This window comes from Lagenorhynchus albirostris, chromosome 4 (assembly GCF_949774975.1).
Source record: "Lagenorhynchus albirostris chromosome 4, mLagAlb1.1, whole genome shotgun sequence".
Lineage (NCBI taxonomy): Eukaryota > Metazoa > Chordata > Mammalia > Artiodactyla > Delphinidae > Lagenorhynchus > Lagenorhynchus albirostris.
Window position 1 is genome coordinate 27,573,317 of NC_083098.1, and position 15,440 is coordinate 27,588,756.

The window sequence follows — 15,440 nt, forward strand, 5'->3', positions numbered from 1 at the left end:
ATCACATATTTGTCTTTCTCTGTCTGACTTACTGCACTCAGTATGACAGTCTCTAGGTCCATCCATGTTGCTGCACATGGTATTATTTTGTTCTTCTTACTATTTTTTAATTTATATATATATATATATATTTATTTTGTTCTTTTTTATGGATGAGTAATATTGGTCTTTACGGACCAGAGTTTGGCCCTGACCACCTTTATGTAAGCTTAGGAGCGGTCTCTGAATAGGCTGTGTATTTTCTCACACTGTTTGCTGAATCCAGAATGTACCCCACACCCCTTAGTTCCACCCTTCCCTGAAACCTCTCCCGTTCTTCAAGCCCTGACTCGAACATTCTCCCTTATGCGAAACCTTCCTGAGCATCCCTGGCAGCTCTCTGTGAACTTCCATAGCGATTTGTAACCTTCCTTCCTGCTGCGGTAAACGGAGCACCTAGTTCTTATGGGTCACTTCTCTGACACCGCTGACAACTCTAGCATAATTCTCAATAATAAGCATTTTATCGATTTGTCCCATAATATTCTATCAACACAATAAAGGGAATTTGGGCACATTGTTCGTAAGAGCCATGGACGATCATTAATACCAAAGTCTAAGGGATAAAGGTAATATATTCAATATTTGTTCGCTAGAGCTGCTGTGACAAAGTACCACAAGCCAGACGGCTTAAAACAGCAGAAGTTTATTCTCTCACAGTTCTAGAGGTGAGGTCCCAAATCAGGGTGTCAGCAGAGCCATGCTTCCTTGGAAGGCTCTAGGGAAGGAGCCTTGCCCCATCCACCTTCTGGTGTTTCCTGGCAATCCTTGGCATTCCTTGGCTTGTAGGCACATCTCTTCAATCTCTGTCTCCATTGATACATGATACTCTCCCGTATGTGTGCCTTCACGTGGCCATCTTCCCTCTACGTCTTTGTTTTCTTATAAGGATACCAGTCCCTGGATTAAAGGACCACCCTGCCCCACTGTGGTCTCATTTTAACTAACGATATCTGCAGTGACCTTATTCCAAATAAGCACTGTCAAGTATGTCTCATTATTCTAATGTTTTGACATCTGGGGCTTGACTGACCCTGGGGAGACTGCCCTTCCTGGGGCTAACCAACTCCTAGAGGTATTTAACCTGAGCACACTTTCCATGTGCAGACTAACCAATCCAGAGCCCGTTTTTCCCTCCCCGACCCCATCTTTTGGGTTCGAACACTCCAGACCAATATTCTTCTGCCTTAACTGCCTCAGAGCCAGGAACCAGGTAATCAGGAACAATCTCTATACCCCCGAGCCTGCTGAAAAAATTCACAGCAACCAGTCTTAAGCCTGCTTACCCTGCCTTGCCTGTTCCTTCATGTGGATACTGCAATAAACCCTCTTGCCCACATTTTCCTTTTGCTCATTGCCTCCTGACCTCCCAGGTGCTTCCCCATGCGGCCCTGCATGTCATGCCATGCCTCCCGTTTCTAGGGATCTGTGAGGACAAGCGTCTTCGTTCCTGAGAGTTGTTTCCATGTCTGCGTGTCTTAACCACACCTGATAAAAACAAATCCCTGGTACATTTAAAAATAGTCGCATTCTGAGATACTGGGGTGGAGGAGGGTTTGCAGTTTCAGCATATCATTTGGGGGGGATAAAGTTTAACCCATAAAAGGGAGGAACCTAATTCTGGTATTTTATTTGCATTCCAATGTGGGGCAGTGACCCAGTGACTAGACTCATCAGGTAAGCGAGGAGCAGACTTGAGGTGCAGCATGCCAGAGGGAGAATCTGTAGTTGCCCTCTCTTCTTAAATATCAGCAGAGGGAAAGGCACTAATTGCAGCCCCGCTGACATTACGTCATAGGGGGAGGCATAGAAGATTCATAATAGGGAGAAAGATGGATGGATGGATTTTCTTTTCCTTTGAAAAGTGGCAAAATACATGTAAATTATCTGCTTGAAGATTTAACGGATGAGCTATTGTAATTGTTTTTAGGAATATATTTGATTCTGAGTTCTCTAACCATTTTTTTTCTTTTTCTTTTCTTTCTTTTCTTAAAAGAAAGCGGCAGCCCAGAATCTCGTGTTAACGCTATCCATTTCTTGGTACACAAACTGCCGGAGAAAAATAAAGAAATGTTGGATATTCTGGTGAAACACTTAACAAAGTAAGCCTCTTTTTCTTCCGAACTTGCTTTATTTTGCTCTGGGCGCCGTGCGGTGGTGTCAGATATGTAACACTTGGAGCTGGGGCTGTTTACACAATACCAGGGACCACACCTGCGAGGGCAGGCTGGACACTTGCCTTATTGTGTGTGTTTTGGACAAGAGTGATGAAATATGATGCTCTCATGAAGTCGTATAATTATTTGCTTAACGTCACTGCCAGCAACTCAGGGTTTGATTTGAAGTAAGAAAAGAGAATCTTATACATTTCCCTGCTTACAGATTCTGGAAATGTGATTATAAGCCTGTTAGCAAATTTAGCTTTGCTTTCACACCTACCTAACTCTGAGTCTGAACATGTCCTTCAAGTTTGTTTAATCCAATAATACATAGTTATTTCATAGGATCCAGTTTATTCCTTTCACTCCCTCTTTACAAAGCAAGCAAAAACTAAGAATTCAGTGGAAAAATTAGCTCTTTCTTCATATATAAAGGACTCCTAGATCACTGTAATTGTAAAATTTTAGAGGTGGGAGGAAGCTGAGGAATGCTGTGTTTTACAACCCGTATTTCACATGAAAAAGAAACTGAAGGCCAGAGGATATTATGAGTTTCCAAGGGTCCTACTGCTAGTAAAGCTGTTCATTCATTTGGCCAGAAAATATTGGTTGAATGCCTTCTTAAGGTGCTAGCTGATACAAAGATACATAGTTGAACAAGATAGACAAAGTCCCTACTTTCATGAAGTCCCTTCTTTCTAAGACGGAAAAGATAATAAACATTAAAAATAAAAATATAAAATAATTTCAGGTGATAAATGGTAAAAAGACCAAGTAGAGTGAGAGATAAAGAATATATGTTGGGTTTTGGACTATAAAGTGGGTTGTTATGGAACTTCGTTTCTGAGGATGAGACCTTTTGAGTTGAGACCCGAATTAGGTTGCAGGGCTGCTGAGAACAGTTGTCCAGGTTGTTCACTGCACAGTGGTACTGGGAGAGGGATGAGTTGGGTGTTCTGATCAAGCTCTGTGTGCTTGTGAAGGTGATTCTTACAAAGGTGCCATGTGGTCTAGTAGTGCCTGGAAGCGAGGGTATAATGACCTGGGGAAAGAAGCAATGTTCTAGGTAGAAAGGAACAGTAAATGAAGGTGTTCAGAGACACAAGCTTAGCATACACATAGAATTATTAAGAAAGATGCTGTGGTTAAGCAGAGCATCAAAGAAAGGGAGGTAGGAAGGTAGGCAGGGACCCCATCACATGGGGCCTTGCAGATGCAGTGATCTCAGTGGCAGACGCTGAGGACAGTTGAGTCTGGCTCCTCGTTTTTAGGGAAATACAGAGTTGCAAAATACTCTGCATGCCACAGTTATTGCCCCTTCTTTTAACCAGAGACCTTTCTTCCCCCCCCTCATCTTATTAGTGTTTCAAATCACTCCAAGCAGAACCTCATGACCGTGGCAAATTTAGGAGTGGTGTTTGGACCAACTCTGATGAGGCCACAGGAAGAAACTGTTGCTGCCATCATGGATTTGAAGTTTCAGAATATTGTCGTGGAAATTTTAATTGAAAACCATGAAAAGGTAAAAGTGCTTTTTTTTTTTTTTTTTTTTTTCCCCAGAAGGGAATTCCTGTTTTGGGCTTGTCCCTGTGTGAGGTACAACTGTCCTCTTAGATTTTCCTTCTCTCTCTTTTTATTTAATGATTTTATTATCATGATGGTGAGCCTGGTTCTGAGAAGTCCTCATGGAGCTTCTGTCTTTGGATGGAGTTCCACGAATCTGAAGCTTTACCCGGTCTTCTGTTATCTCATTGGTTTAAGGAAGCAACGTTTAATCCAGATGCAGATGAATGTTCGGCAGTGTCATTGTGGACTGTTTATGGTTTTTGCTGCCTTTGTTCCTATCCTTGGATTTCTCACTGAAATTCTGTTTACTGTAACACAGGGAACACATTTTTTGTCAATCTGTATCACACTCTCCCCAGAAAAACACACACAACTGTCCCTCTCCCTGCAATTGTGCTAACAATTTCAGGGGATTCACAACATCCTCAAACCCGGGGCCTCCAGGTTGAGAATCTCTGGTTTAAAATGAATCTTAGGTAACATATCCTGTTGTTTGTTTCTCTGTATTCAAGGGAATACATGATTTTTCAAAATACAATAGACTCTTTCAAGAACTTTTAGATATTTTCCCCCCTTTATTCTGTTCATATAGATCAGGACCTTGCTAATAACTTTCCTCACTTTTAAGATAGGGAATTGGAAAACTTAAAATGCTTGGTCAACAACTTTAATTGTTTATAAATTTTCTAAAATATTGAGATTGCATTATATGCCAAGCATGTATTAGGTGCTGGGAGGTGAAGATGAACATTACAGTCCCTGATGGAAAGCGGGTCACGATCTAGGGGGTTGAGCCCTGTTTCGGGACTTCTGTCCCACAGCACACATCCCTGTCTAACATATTATGCAATTGACTTATTTTTCTAGTTGTTATCTATTTCTTTCTTCTAGATCTTTGAGGGCAAAGATCTTTTTGCACATTTAGAACAATACCTGGTATTCCTTAGGCACTTGGTTAGTATTTATTTGGTGAAGTAATGGATTCAATGAAATTTCTGGGGGTCAGGGGAGTGGGAAAGAGACAGATGAAGAGAGGTGTAGTCCTTTTGCACAAGTGTTGCGAGAACATTTCTTGGATTCTTGTTGCGTTTGCTGTTGGCTAGAGCAATTCTAGCTGGTGCAAATATCGATTCCCTCTGAAAAGCTAGGCTTGAAACCTGGTTAGAGATTTGCTTTATCCGTATGGTAAAAGCAGCTTGTTTTGTGGGTGTCAGACATTGGTGGGGTTTTTGGTTTTGTTTTTTGGTAGCTAGTGGTGCATTTATGCCTCCTCTTATGGCCCCGTCAAACTGTCATTAATATGTACGGAAGTATCCAGACAGCTTCAGGGCACGATGGCTACTATTCGTTTTGAGAAAAAGAAATAATTAGACTATAAGCTTCGAGGCAATGTTTAGGAGCGCAACTATCATTAGATTAAATCCCCATTAAGAGAACCTTTATCCAATTTATTTGTGAAAATACTGGTTCTGGGTCTTGCTCTTGGATAAAAGGTTCTCCATCTAATGCCGTAGCTTCCTATTTCCTTCTCTTATTTGAAGCTGGGAAGATAAGTACATGAGTTTTTTCTGCTGGGAAATCGATAGGGCTGCTTTCACCTTGTTAACCAAGCTTACAGGAATTCCAAGTGGCATTGGTGAGCCAATTATAATAGTTAACAGCAGATGGAACTGGACCCACTCTCGGAGATGCAGCTTCATTGAACAAAGTAGAGGGCTTTCGGTTCTCCCTCTCTCCCTCTCGGTGGCCAGGCTAGATAGTGCTGTGAACGCACAACCAATACTGATTGCAGTCCTGAGGTTTCCTACCAAGAGGAGGTGAGATAGTGACTTTCAGATTCTTCATTGAGTGTGTGAGTTTAGCTTTGGAAGCAGAGGGTTGCTTGGGGCTGGGTAGGGGCAGTTAGCTTGGATTAGTGAACATTTTTGAGAACTTAATATCCCTATTACCCCTTTACTCACCCCTTCAATTTCATCCTTGTCCACTGTCACTCTCACTCCCAGCTCATTGTTCATGCTCAAGTGGTCTTCACTTCGGAGTCCAGGCTCTGCTATGAGGAGGAGTATTTCTGCTAACAAGGGTGATTGCGTAGAAACACTTCGTAGGGGTGTCTGGCCCCAGCTGAGCCATACGTTTCCCTGACAACTGATCCACGTGCACCGCCCGAAGGAGCTGGTGTTTTACTTGAATGTAGTGAGGGAGAGATACGGCTCCTCTTAATGTTTGAGAACAAAGAGAAAAAGAGAGAGGGAGGAAGGATAGCAAACGTTAAAAAGAATAGTCTCGTGAGGAAGGAAACAAAATTATAATTAAAAAAAGGAGGGGAAACTAGCAATGAAATGAAACGGCCTAGGTGGTGTCTATGAAGGAGAAGAAGGAATTGGAGGGGTGGGCGGTAATGACAGTAGAAGGAAAATGTTTTCTTTTCCTCAGTTACTTATTTTTCTTCCCTAGGAATGTGAAAAATGGTAACTCTGACTAGGAAAGTCACTAAGTCAGAAAAGGAAACTTTCAACGTATAATTAAAGCAAGAACGCTCCAGATTAATTTCGGAGTTAGAAAAAGACCCTTGGTTAATCTGCTTTGGAGATCACATCTTATCCAAGCCTCTTTGTTGTTTTCATAAAATCCATATGTACTTTATAGGAAACTTAATCCATATGTTTTGGCTTCATTTCCACTCAGTACATTAAGATGTTGTTTTAAAAGAAGTGTTCGCGGGCCAAAAAAATTATCAAGTTCTTTCTTCCCTTGCAAACCAGAAAATTGCATTTCCCAGGTGGAAAGGGTACTGTGAAATTCCCAAGGATTTTCAAATTGGGTTTGTGCCTCAGAAATGTGTGAGTTCTGCATATGTTTTGTTCTTAAAGTATACAGTTGTCCCTCGGTATCTGGGGGGGGATTGGTTCCAGGACCCCCTGCAGATACCAAAATCCACGGATGCTCAGGTCCTTTATATAAAATGGCAGAGTATTTACATATAACCTATGCACATTCTCCCGTATACTTTGTCATCTCTAGATTACTTATAATACCTGATACAGTGTAAATGCTATGTAAGTAGTTGCCAGCATGCAGCAAATGCAAGTTCTGCTTTTTTGGAACTTTCTGGAACCTTTTTTTCCAAATATTTTCGATCTGCTGTTGATTACATCCGCTAATAGGGAACCCACGGAGGACGGACTGTACTTGTTACGGATTAATTCAGTACATCTGTCATGAGTGCCTGCTCTGAATCAGACATGGTGTGAGATTTGGGAGAAGTGAAGACAGTCCTGTAGGGAAAAGAAGAAATGGTGGAGAGTAAGCGCTCTCACACAGATAGAGAGAGAGCCGCCGAGACTCCCGAGGAGAGTTTATGTCCACCTGTGGGGAATCTGGAACGTTTCCTGAAGAGGTGATTTGAGTAGGTTTTAGAATGGAGTTTGAACAGGTGGAGGTGTTTTAAGGGGACACTTCAGGTGTGGGGCATCATGTCATCAGAGAAAGAGCAGGTGTGTGTTCTGGGAACACGAGGCTCCTGTTGGCACAGGGGCGAGCAGTACGAGATGAGATTGGAAGGAGATCTGGGCCAGGTGTGGGGAGTTTCAGACGGCCACCTTAGGACTTTGGATCTAATTTTAGAGGTATCAGGGCCTCTCGTGGTTTGTAAGATTAAGCCTCTCCTGCTTAACCTGGCAGCAGGGTTGGCAACAGAAAGTAGAGGAATAAAAGACCAGGTGAGAGGTCGCATGGCATGGTCGTGAGAGTGGTGAGTTACAGGTGGAGAGCATCAGTTTGTGAGGTGGGATAGACACAGTCCAGGCACTGCATTTGTACCTCAGAAGAAGGTGTTATAAATGATGCTGAATATTCCATCCTGGAAGAATATTGGTGTTATTAATGGAAGGAGGGGAAAAATGGGTTTGGGGCAGAAGGTGAGTTCCGTTTATAACATGCAGAATTTTAGTTGTTGTCTGGATATCCAGCAAGATAAGCCCAGCAGACAGTTGGAGATGTGGGGCTCAACCTGGGGAGAGAATTTAGTGGGAGAAAGTGTACCATATGGTGTAAAGACATGAGGTAGATGTGAGAAAGAATTCCGTGGTGCGTCTGTTATATACGGTGTTTATCTCATATGACCTGTGTCTGTGTGTGTGTAATGCCCATTGTGTATATATATGTAATGGTATCCTTATATATGTACAGAATTCATATTACATATCTTATCCCTTTATGCATATGAGAAAAACTGAAGGGTAAAACATCCCGTGCTCACGGCCACACAGCTAGTGAGTGGCAATGCCTGGGTTTGCACTAAGGATTGTTCGACCCCAAAGCTTTCATTACTCAGAGAGGAGAAGAACAATATCTTTGAGAAATAATGAGATTTTACTCTTAGTGATAAAAGAGGAGCCAGAAGAAGCCCAGACGAGTTCAGTGTCAGGGTGGTCAAGGGGTGTTGTCGGTGATGCCAGTTGCTGTCAGGAGATGGGCAAGTATGAGGACTAGTGGAAGGCATGTTCTCTCCAAGAGTGAGATGTCTGTTGAGAGCAACTTGTAAGGCCTTAAACGTGTGAGTGTTCAGGAATGGATGATAATAAGTCTGGATCTACTTCCAGTTTTTCCCATGTGACAGAAGAACAGATGGGAGAAAAAGTCAGAGCAGCCGTGACAGGGAAAGAAAGGATGACGGAGGACGCGTACACCTGCGTTGTCCACGGCTTGCTTATTATTCTCATATTCTGATCACCTGTTAGCTCACAGCTGGGGTGGGGGCTGTCTTTAGAGGAACTTCGTTAAACAGGTGTGTAAAGAACCCTGTCGAGTTACAGGATCTGTTTAAATTGAGCCTATTCTGCTATTTTATACATTTTTAATGTCATAAAAGAAATATATATTTATAATGTGACTCAGCCTTTTTTCTGCCCTGCCTCAGTCCCTTGGGGCCCTTGAAGATTCAGAAGAGCCTTTGAGAATCATCAAAAAAAAAAAACAAAACCATATCAGGGTGGTTCTCTTTTCATATCTGCCTTGTTTTATGTTAATGTTTAAACTGCCGATTTATATATATAAAGTAAGGTACATAATGTTACTCTTAACCAAATCACTTTACAAAATACATGCCATAATGTAGTTATAATCCAGGTTATATTTATCTTGTTAAGGATTTTCGTTGGATTTTCAGTGTGATAGGTTGCTTTCATGGTCACTGATTCTCTGAGGGTCAGTAGGTTATGAAGTTTTTGGGGTTTTTTTCTAGTATTAGCCTTCATGTAGTACAGTTTCTGTGGACCACAAGGTGCTAAGAGTTTGTTTACATAAAACTTTTCCGGACTTCCCTGTTGGCGCAGTGGTTGAGAGTCCGCCTGCCGATGCAGGGGACACGGGTTCGTGCCCCGGTCCGGGAAGATCCCACATGCCGCGGAGCGGCTGGGCCCGTGAGCCATGGCCACTGAGCCTGCGCGTCCAGAGCCTGTGCTCCGCGGCGGGAGAGGCCACAACAGTGAGAGGCCCGCGTACCGCAAAAAAACAAACAAAAAAAACTTTTCCTTGGTGAGGATTCCTATAAGTTTGCTAAAAGAAACATATTCACCTTTGAAGTGAGCTCTGTGTCAGTCTGTCTCGTTTTTCCTGGTGAGAAAATGGAGGCCGTTCGGGATGGTGACGCTTTGTTGGAAAAGGCTGACCATGTTCTTGTTCACGAGTTTCTTCAGTAGGTTGTGCTTTATCAAAGCACCTTTGTAACATAGGTTGCAGAGTTCTTGAATAGGCTGTGTCCTCCAGTCATAGAGGAACCTAGAAACAGTAAAGGTGAGAAGGACGTATACATTTCCCCTCAGGGGTCCAGCGTAATCCCCAGAATATTATATTACATGCACATGGACAAGGGTATCCAGTGGTGCAGTGCATCACTTTTGTTAACCTTGGGACTGACTTTCTGACCTGCATCCTCCTGTCTTTGCCAAAAGCTAGAAGAACGTGTCTCTGCTCCCAGGTTCATGGTGGGATGGATTCCCTGTTCAGGCCCCACCTGCAGTCCATGTGTGGTCTGTTTCTGGGTCCAGGGCAGCCCGTTCCTCCATTCCTGAAGCTTCAGAAACCACACCCAGCCTGGCTCTCTCCTGCGGGTTGATCTCTGTCATCCTTTAATGCCAGTGAGGCCCGAGTGAGTAGCATGCAAACCATTTTTCACTGAGCGCGAGGCACCTTCCAGTCTTAGGGCATGCTTGTCATTTAACGGGGAAAAGAATTCTTTTTAAAAAAGAATGCAGCCTGAACTGCATCTTGATTGAGCTTTGCTGGCCCTGGGTTGCTAGGCAGCAGCAGTTTTCCTGCGACAGGAAAAGAAATGTCTTAAGCATCAGCAACAACAATAAAACTCCAAAGTTTCTAAAAGTTGGTGTCTGCCTGAGTCATGACCCCTCAGCCTAGAGGTCAAATCCTGCAGCAAGAATATTTGACAAATTTTCAAAGGTTTTTTTTCTTTTCTTTTCCCCTTGCAGTTTTCATAAGTGTCCTCCTTGGCACAGCCATGAAAACGTACTTTACTGTTACATATTTTTTTTTTTTTTCTCAACAGCGCTGTGCATTTTCTGGTGTGTTTAGAAAGAAGCTTTAAAAGCACAGAAAGCTTGGTCTTTCTCGTTCCTTTAAGGAGAGTTAGAAGATAATAATGACATTGTCTTCTGCTCTTTTCGTTTAGCTCCGGCATGGGATGTCTCTGCTGTGTGCTGTGCTATAGCTCTGGAGATGGTAGATAATATTTTCCCATGGGACTAGAGTGGTTTGATGCAAGCAAATTCTGTAACGTTTTCCTGTCCAGTAGAGACAAGGCACTGGGACTGTCTCAGGAAGATCGAAGAGCTGCGGTGTAGAAAGCGGGGCGGGGAGGTTTATTCTCTGCTGTCTAAGAAAGCATACTTGGTCCAAGTGAGTGGAACTTGCTGGGAGGTGAGTTTTTGATTCAACAGAAGGCAGAACTCCATAATATTTGTAATAATGAGACTGTGTTCCTAGTAGAGATGGGTCTGAGGAGTTGGAGGAAAGCTGGCAGATGGCTGAGGTCTGCCCACTCTGAAAGTCTCGGCCAGTGACCTTGGAGACGCAGAGCTGCAAAGACAGGTCCTCCGAGCTTGTCTCAGCGCTTGGCACTTGACACTGAATCAGTGTTGGTAGAATTCAGAATGGTGAGGAGGAAACAATTTTATGTTGTTTATATTCCCAGCAATACCCAGAGTCCTTGGAAGGGAAAATAAGGATGTAAGCGTGAGGGGTGGGCGTGGCGTGGTGTGTGTGGGTGGGCCCTAGAGAAGCAACCTTGGCTTTCCTTAGGGGACAGCAGAGTGTAGGGTGCTTATGGGCTTGGCTTTTGCATGGACAAAGCGCCCCCTTTTAACTTTTCTTTGTAAAATAAAGAAACCGGCTTTCAGAGCTGTCTCTTCCGTATCTCTCAAGACAAAGTTGAGAACAGTGATAATCTCAGCCAGCAGAGGGATGGTTATGTGCTGGTACCTAAGGCTCCGCTCCTTGTGTGACATTTTATTGAAATAATCTGCTGACAGTATCACAGAATGTAGCAGAGCCAGCTCGAAAGGAGAATTCCTTGGGTTGGAATCTCAGCTCCACCAAGTTGTGTGACTTTGGTGACCCAGGCCCCCCACTTAACCTCATCATCAGATTCCTCACCTGTGAAAGAGGAAAAGCTGAAGTACCTATCCAGCAAGGACCTGTGTTGAGGATGAGGTGAGCTGTTTTACAGATGAGGAAAACGAGGCTCAGTGAATTGCTCAAGTGGCCAGGCTGGGGTCTGAACTCCGTCTGTCTGCCTCCAAAGCCTACTCCTGACATCTACACTGTAGCTGTCCGATCATGTGTGTGTAAATACGCACATTTCATATGAAACTAATGACTTATTTGTGTTTTTCAAAAGACTTTGTATTTTTTAGAACCGTTTTAGATTGATAACAGAATTGAGAGGAAGGTACAGAGATTTCCAGTACCACCCCCTCCGCCCCCATGCGTGCAGCGCCCCCTCCATTTGTTACAGCCAGGGGACCCACCCTGGCACGTCATTATCACCAGAGTTTACTTAGGGTTCGCTCTTGGTGTTGTACCTTCTTGGGTTAGGCCAAATGCGTTATGACACGTATTCATCACGATCATCAGTGTGTTTTCACGGTTCTGAAAATCCTGTGCTCAGTCTGTTCATCTCCTCCCACCCATGCCCTCCCCACCCGCCAGCCTGGCCACCACTGACCTTTCTTTTTGCTTTTTTTTTGCGGTACGCGGGCTTCTCACTGTTGTGGCCTCTCCCATTGCGGAGCACAGGCTCCGGACGCGCAGCCTCAGCAGCCATGGCTCACTGGCCCAGCTGCTCCGCGGCATGTGGGATCTTCCCGGACCGGGGCACAAACCCGCGTTCCCTGCATCGGCAGGCGGACTCTCAACCACTGCGCCACCAGGGAAGCCCATCCATCACTGATCTTTTTTACTGTCTTTACAGTGTTGCCTTTTCCAGGTGTCATATAGTTGGACTCATACAGTGTGAGCCTTTTCAGATTGGCTTCTCTCACTGAGTACTGTGCATCTAAGGTTCCCCCACATCTTTTCACGGCTTGGTAGCTCATTTCTTTTCAGCGCTGACTTGTTTGTATTTTGAGAGAACCAGGATGATTGTTATGTAAATGACTGTTACACCCAGTGGGTGAGGACGGGAAAGCAAACTCCTCTCACCTGGCCTTCTTCCCGCCGCTCAGGTGGCTTCCCTGTGACATACAGCCCACTTCTGAGATGCATTCTTTCTAGGCTCGGCAGGCGGGGTCAAGGCCTCTCAGCCTCACCATTGATGAAAGCTCTAGCTAAGCCCTGGTGACCCTCCTCGTCTTCATCACCATCAGCATCATTAATATAGGATAACAGGGCTTCCCTGGTGGCACAGTGGTTGAGAGTCCGCCTGCTGATGCAGGGGACGCGGGTTGGTGCCCCGGTCCGGGAAGATCCCACATGCCGCAGAACGGCTGGGCCCGTGAGCCATGGCCGCTGAGCCTGCGCGTCCGGAGCCTGTGCTCCGCAACGGGAGAGGCCACAACAGTGAGAGGCCCGCGTACCGCAAATAAAAATTAAAAAAATAGGATAGCAGTCTGCCTGATACTTATCAAGTGCTCATACCGTATTCTACATCATGATCTCATTTAGTACCAGCTCAGCGACTCTATATGTCTAACGTCTCAGGTAGACGTTATCATCCTTATTTTACAATTTGGAAAATGGGGCCTAGGGTGAAATTCGCCCACGGTCACGCAGCTGGGAAATGGCGACGATGGGATTGGAACCCAGGACTGTCTGGCTCAGAGGTTGGAGCTGTCAAGCCTTCTACTCTACTGCTGCTCCTTCCGTTCTAAGTGGCTTTCAGTGGAAGGCTTTGTGTTCAGGGTCAGTGCCTAATGGGCAGGGCTGCAATATTCTGATGCGCAGGAAGGGCAGATCTGGAATATATGTAGATTGAACTACATCACTAAAAACAGTATTTTGATGTCTCACATATATTTTCAGATATCTAAAATTACACCGAATAGTATAAGTGGGAAAACATAAATATGGAGTTATCAGTTCAATAATATGTAAAGAACTGATTTTTCAAAACTATAAACCAGAGGATTGAGAATAAGCTACATGTTTTTAGCAAAACCTTTAGAATTAAAAATGATAAGTTTGTATCATGTAGTATGTGTATTGTTGAAGCCTATACCATGATAACATAGCCATTTGCATCAGACTAGGATACTTGCAGAGAAAAGGTATTTTTTTCTCCTTCTTTCTCCTGGAAAGATCTCCTGCTGCTTTGTAGACAGGGCTGGGAAAAGGGCATTTTTCTAGACTGTCCCCCCTCATCTGTAGTGTCCTGTAAGTCATTTAGTACAGATATGTCCTGGCGGACAGCCCAGCCCCCAGCGGCTTGCTGTGGAGGTCGACCCCTCCAGCACGTTCGTGTGACGTTGTGCTCCTTTTACTTAGGTCTGCTGATTTAGGCCAGCTGGATGCAGAAGAGCAGACACGCTGGAATCTGGGCTGAGTGAGATTCTGTCTTCTAGAGATTTGGAGTTGGGACGTGGGGAAACACAGCCCGTTACTGTGAGGTGGCTTTTGGGCTTGGGGCTGAAGAACCCCTGGGATGAGTCCAGTACCAAGTGGAGGAAGGCAGTGCTCTGGGAAGGATCGGGAAGCTGATCCCAAGAGGGATGCAGAGGCGAGAAGCGGAGACTTGTTGGTTGACTCTTGATGGCCTCAAGCTCCTAATTCAGGCAAGTGTTGAGTTCCAGCTCTTTCTGCTTTCTGCTACTCCTTTTAATAAATCCCTGTTTAATTATGTCAGCTTGGTAACATTTTGGTTGCAACCAAGTCGTCTTTGGAGAGTGTGAGAAAATACACAGTGCAGGGTTCCGGCCAGTTTGATAAATTCACAGATAGTTTATTCATTAGCTTTGATTTTGGCTCAGTTTATGTTTCAGTGACTTCACGTAGCCCCTGTATGTCCTTGAGGTCAGCTGCTCCTTGCACCCAGTCCTTATGAAAACAGAGCAAGTGGGTCTGGTCGATGCAGTTTTAGGTAGAAACTCGTACTTTGAGGTCACCCAAATCTTAACTTGTTGGTCGGTTCCCATAACTATATGCTTAGACCTTCTTTAACTTTCTTCTTCAGTTTTCTCCTCTTGGACCGAGGTTGAAACCGGAAATGGCTTTCTTCTCAATTCTCATATCATTTCTTTTTTGGCCAGGTAATTGTTTTCCTAATGCTTGGTCTCCAGTATTGTACCCCCCACTGTGTTCTTATACATCTCCCGGCAGGACCTCTGGTCTGCTGTTCAGTCAGTCAGTTGACATTTTAAAGTCCACTCACGCATCCAACATCCTTTTCCTCTATCAAGAGCAGTAGTTTTGAAGCCTTACTACATTAAGACCCACTTTGAAAATTTAAAGAAAACTTTGGGTCCTGTTCCCAGAAAGCAGTATAGTATATATATACAACTTTAGGAATTTTGGGGACTCCCAGGTCAAGAACCTAGAGCCATAGGGAAACCAAGAGCTGCAGGATAATCCATGAGGAGTTAAGGTCCAGAGCATTTCTTCAGGCTCGACTTTTCTTGCCTTTTGCTGGTGACTTATTTTCCACACTTCTGCTCAGGAACTGGGCGGGGGTCAGGTAAGGATTCATACTTTATTTATTCTTTTTAATATCTTTATTGGAGTGTAATTGCTTTACAATGTTGTGTTAGTTTCTGCTGTATAACAAAGTGAATCTACTGTATGTATCCATATATCCCCATATCTTCTCCCTATCCCACCCCACCCTCTAGGTGGTCACAAAGCACCGAGCTGATCTCCCTGTGCTTTGCAGTAGGTTCCCACTAGCTATCTGTTTTACATTTGGTAGTGTATATATGTCAGTGCCACTCTCTCACTTCACCCCAGAGGATGCATACTTTGTTTCCTGTGTTCCCCACTCGGGACCAGCCACAAAGGAAACCTTTCATGGAAGTATTGATTGCTTGTCTGGGCCATAGACAGTAGGAGTCCCCACTGAAAGGCATTGTGCTTAAATAGCAAAAGGCAGCCCCTTTGTATTATTTTGAGATGTGCTGGTGTTCAGACTTCTGCCACAGGGGGCAGAGGGTGGAAATCAGCTCGGGGGCAGAT

The 15,440-nt window shown here is 44.2% G+C and overlaps 1 protein-coding gene across 5 annotated transcripts in view; it reads left to right on the forward strand.

Moving 5' to 3' along the window:
- ARHGAP10 (Rho GTPase activating protein 10) overlaps positions 1 to 15,440 on the forward strand; it is a 326,931-nt gene that overhangs the window by 230,689 nt on the left and 80,802 nt on the right. For all 5 annotated transcript variants that reach the window (XR_009540249.1, XM_060147720.1, XM_060147722.1 and 2 more), the window contains 2 exons: positions 2,036 to 2,141; positions 3,561 to 3,720. Coding sequence is in view for 4 of the 5 variants with exons in the window: in XM_060147720.1 (XP_060003703.1) it covers positions 2,036 to 2,141; positions 3,561 to 3,720 (266 nt within the window). In the remaining variant the exon portion in view is untranslated. The remainder of the gene's footprint in view (positions 1 to 2,035; positions 2,142 to 3,560; positions 3,721 to 15,440) is intronic.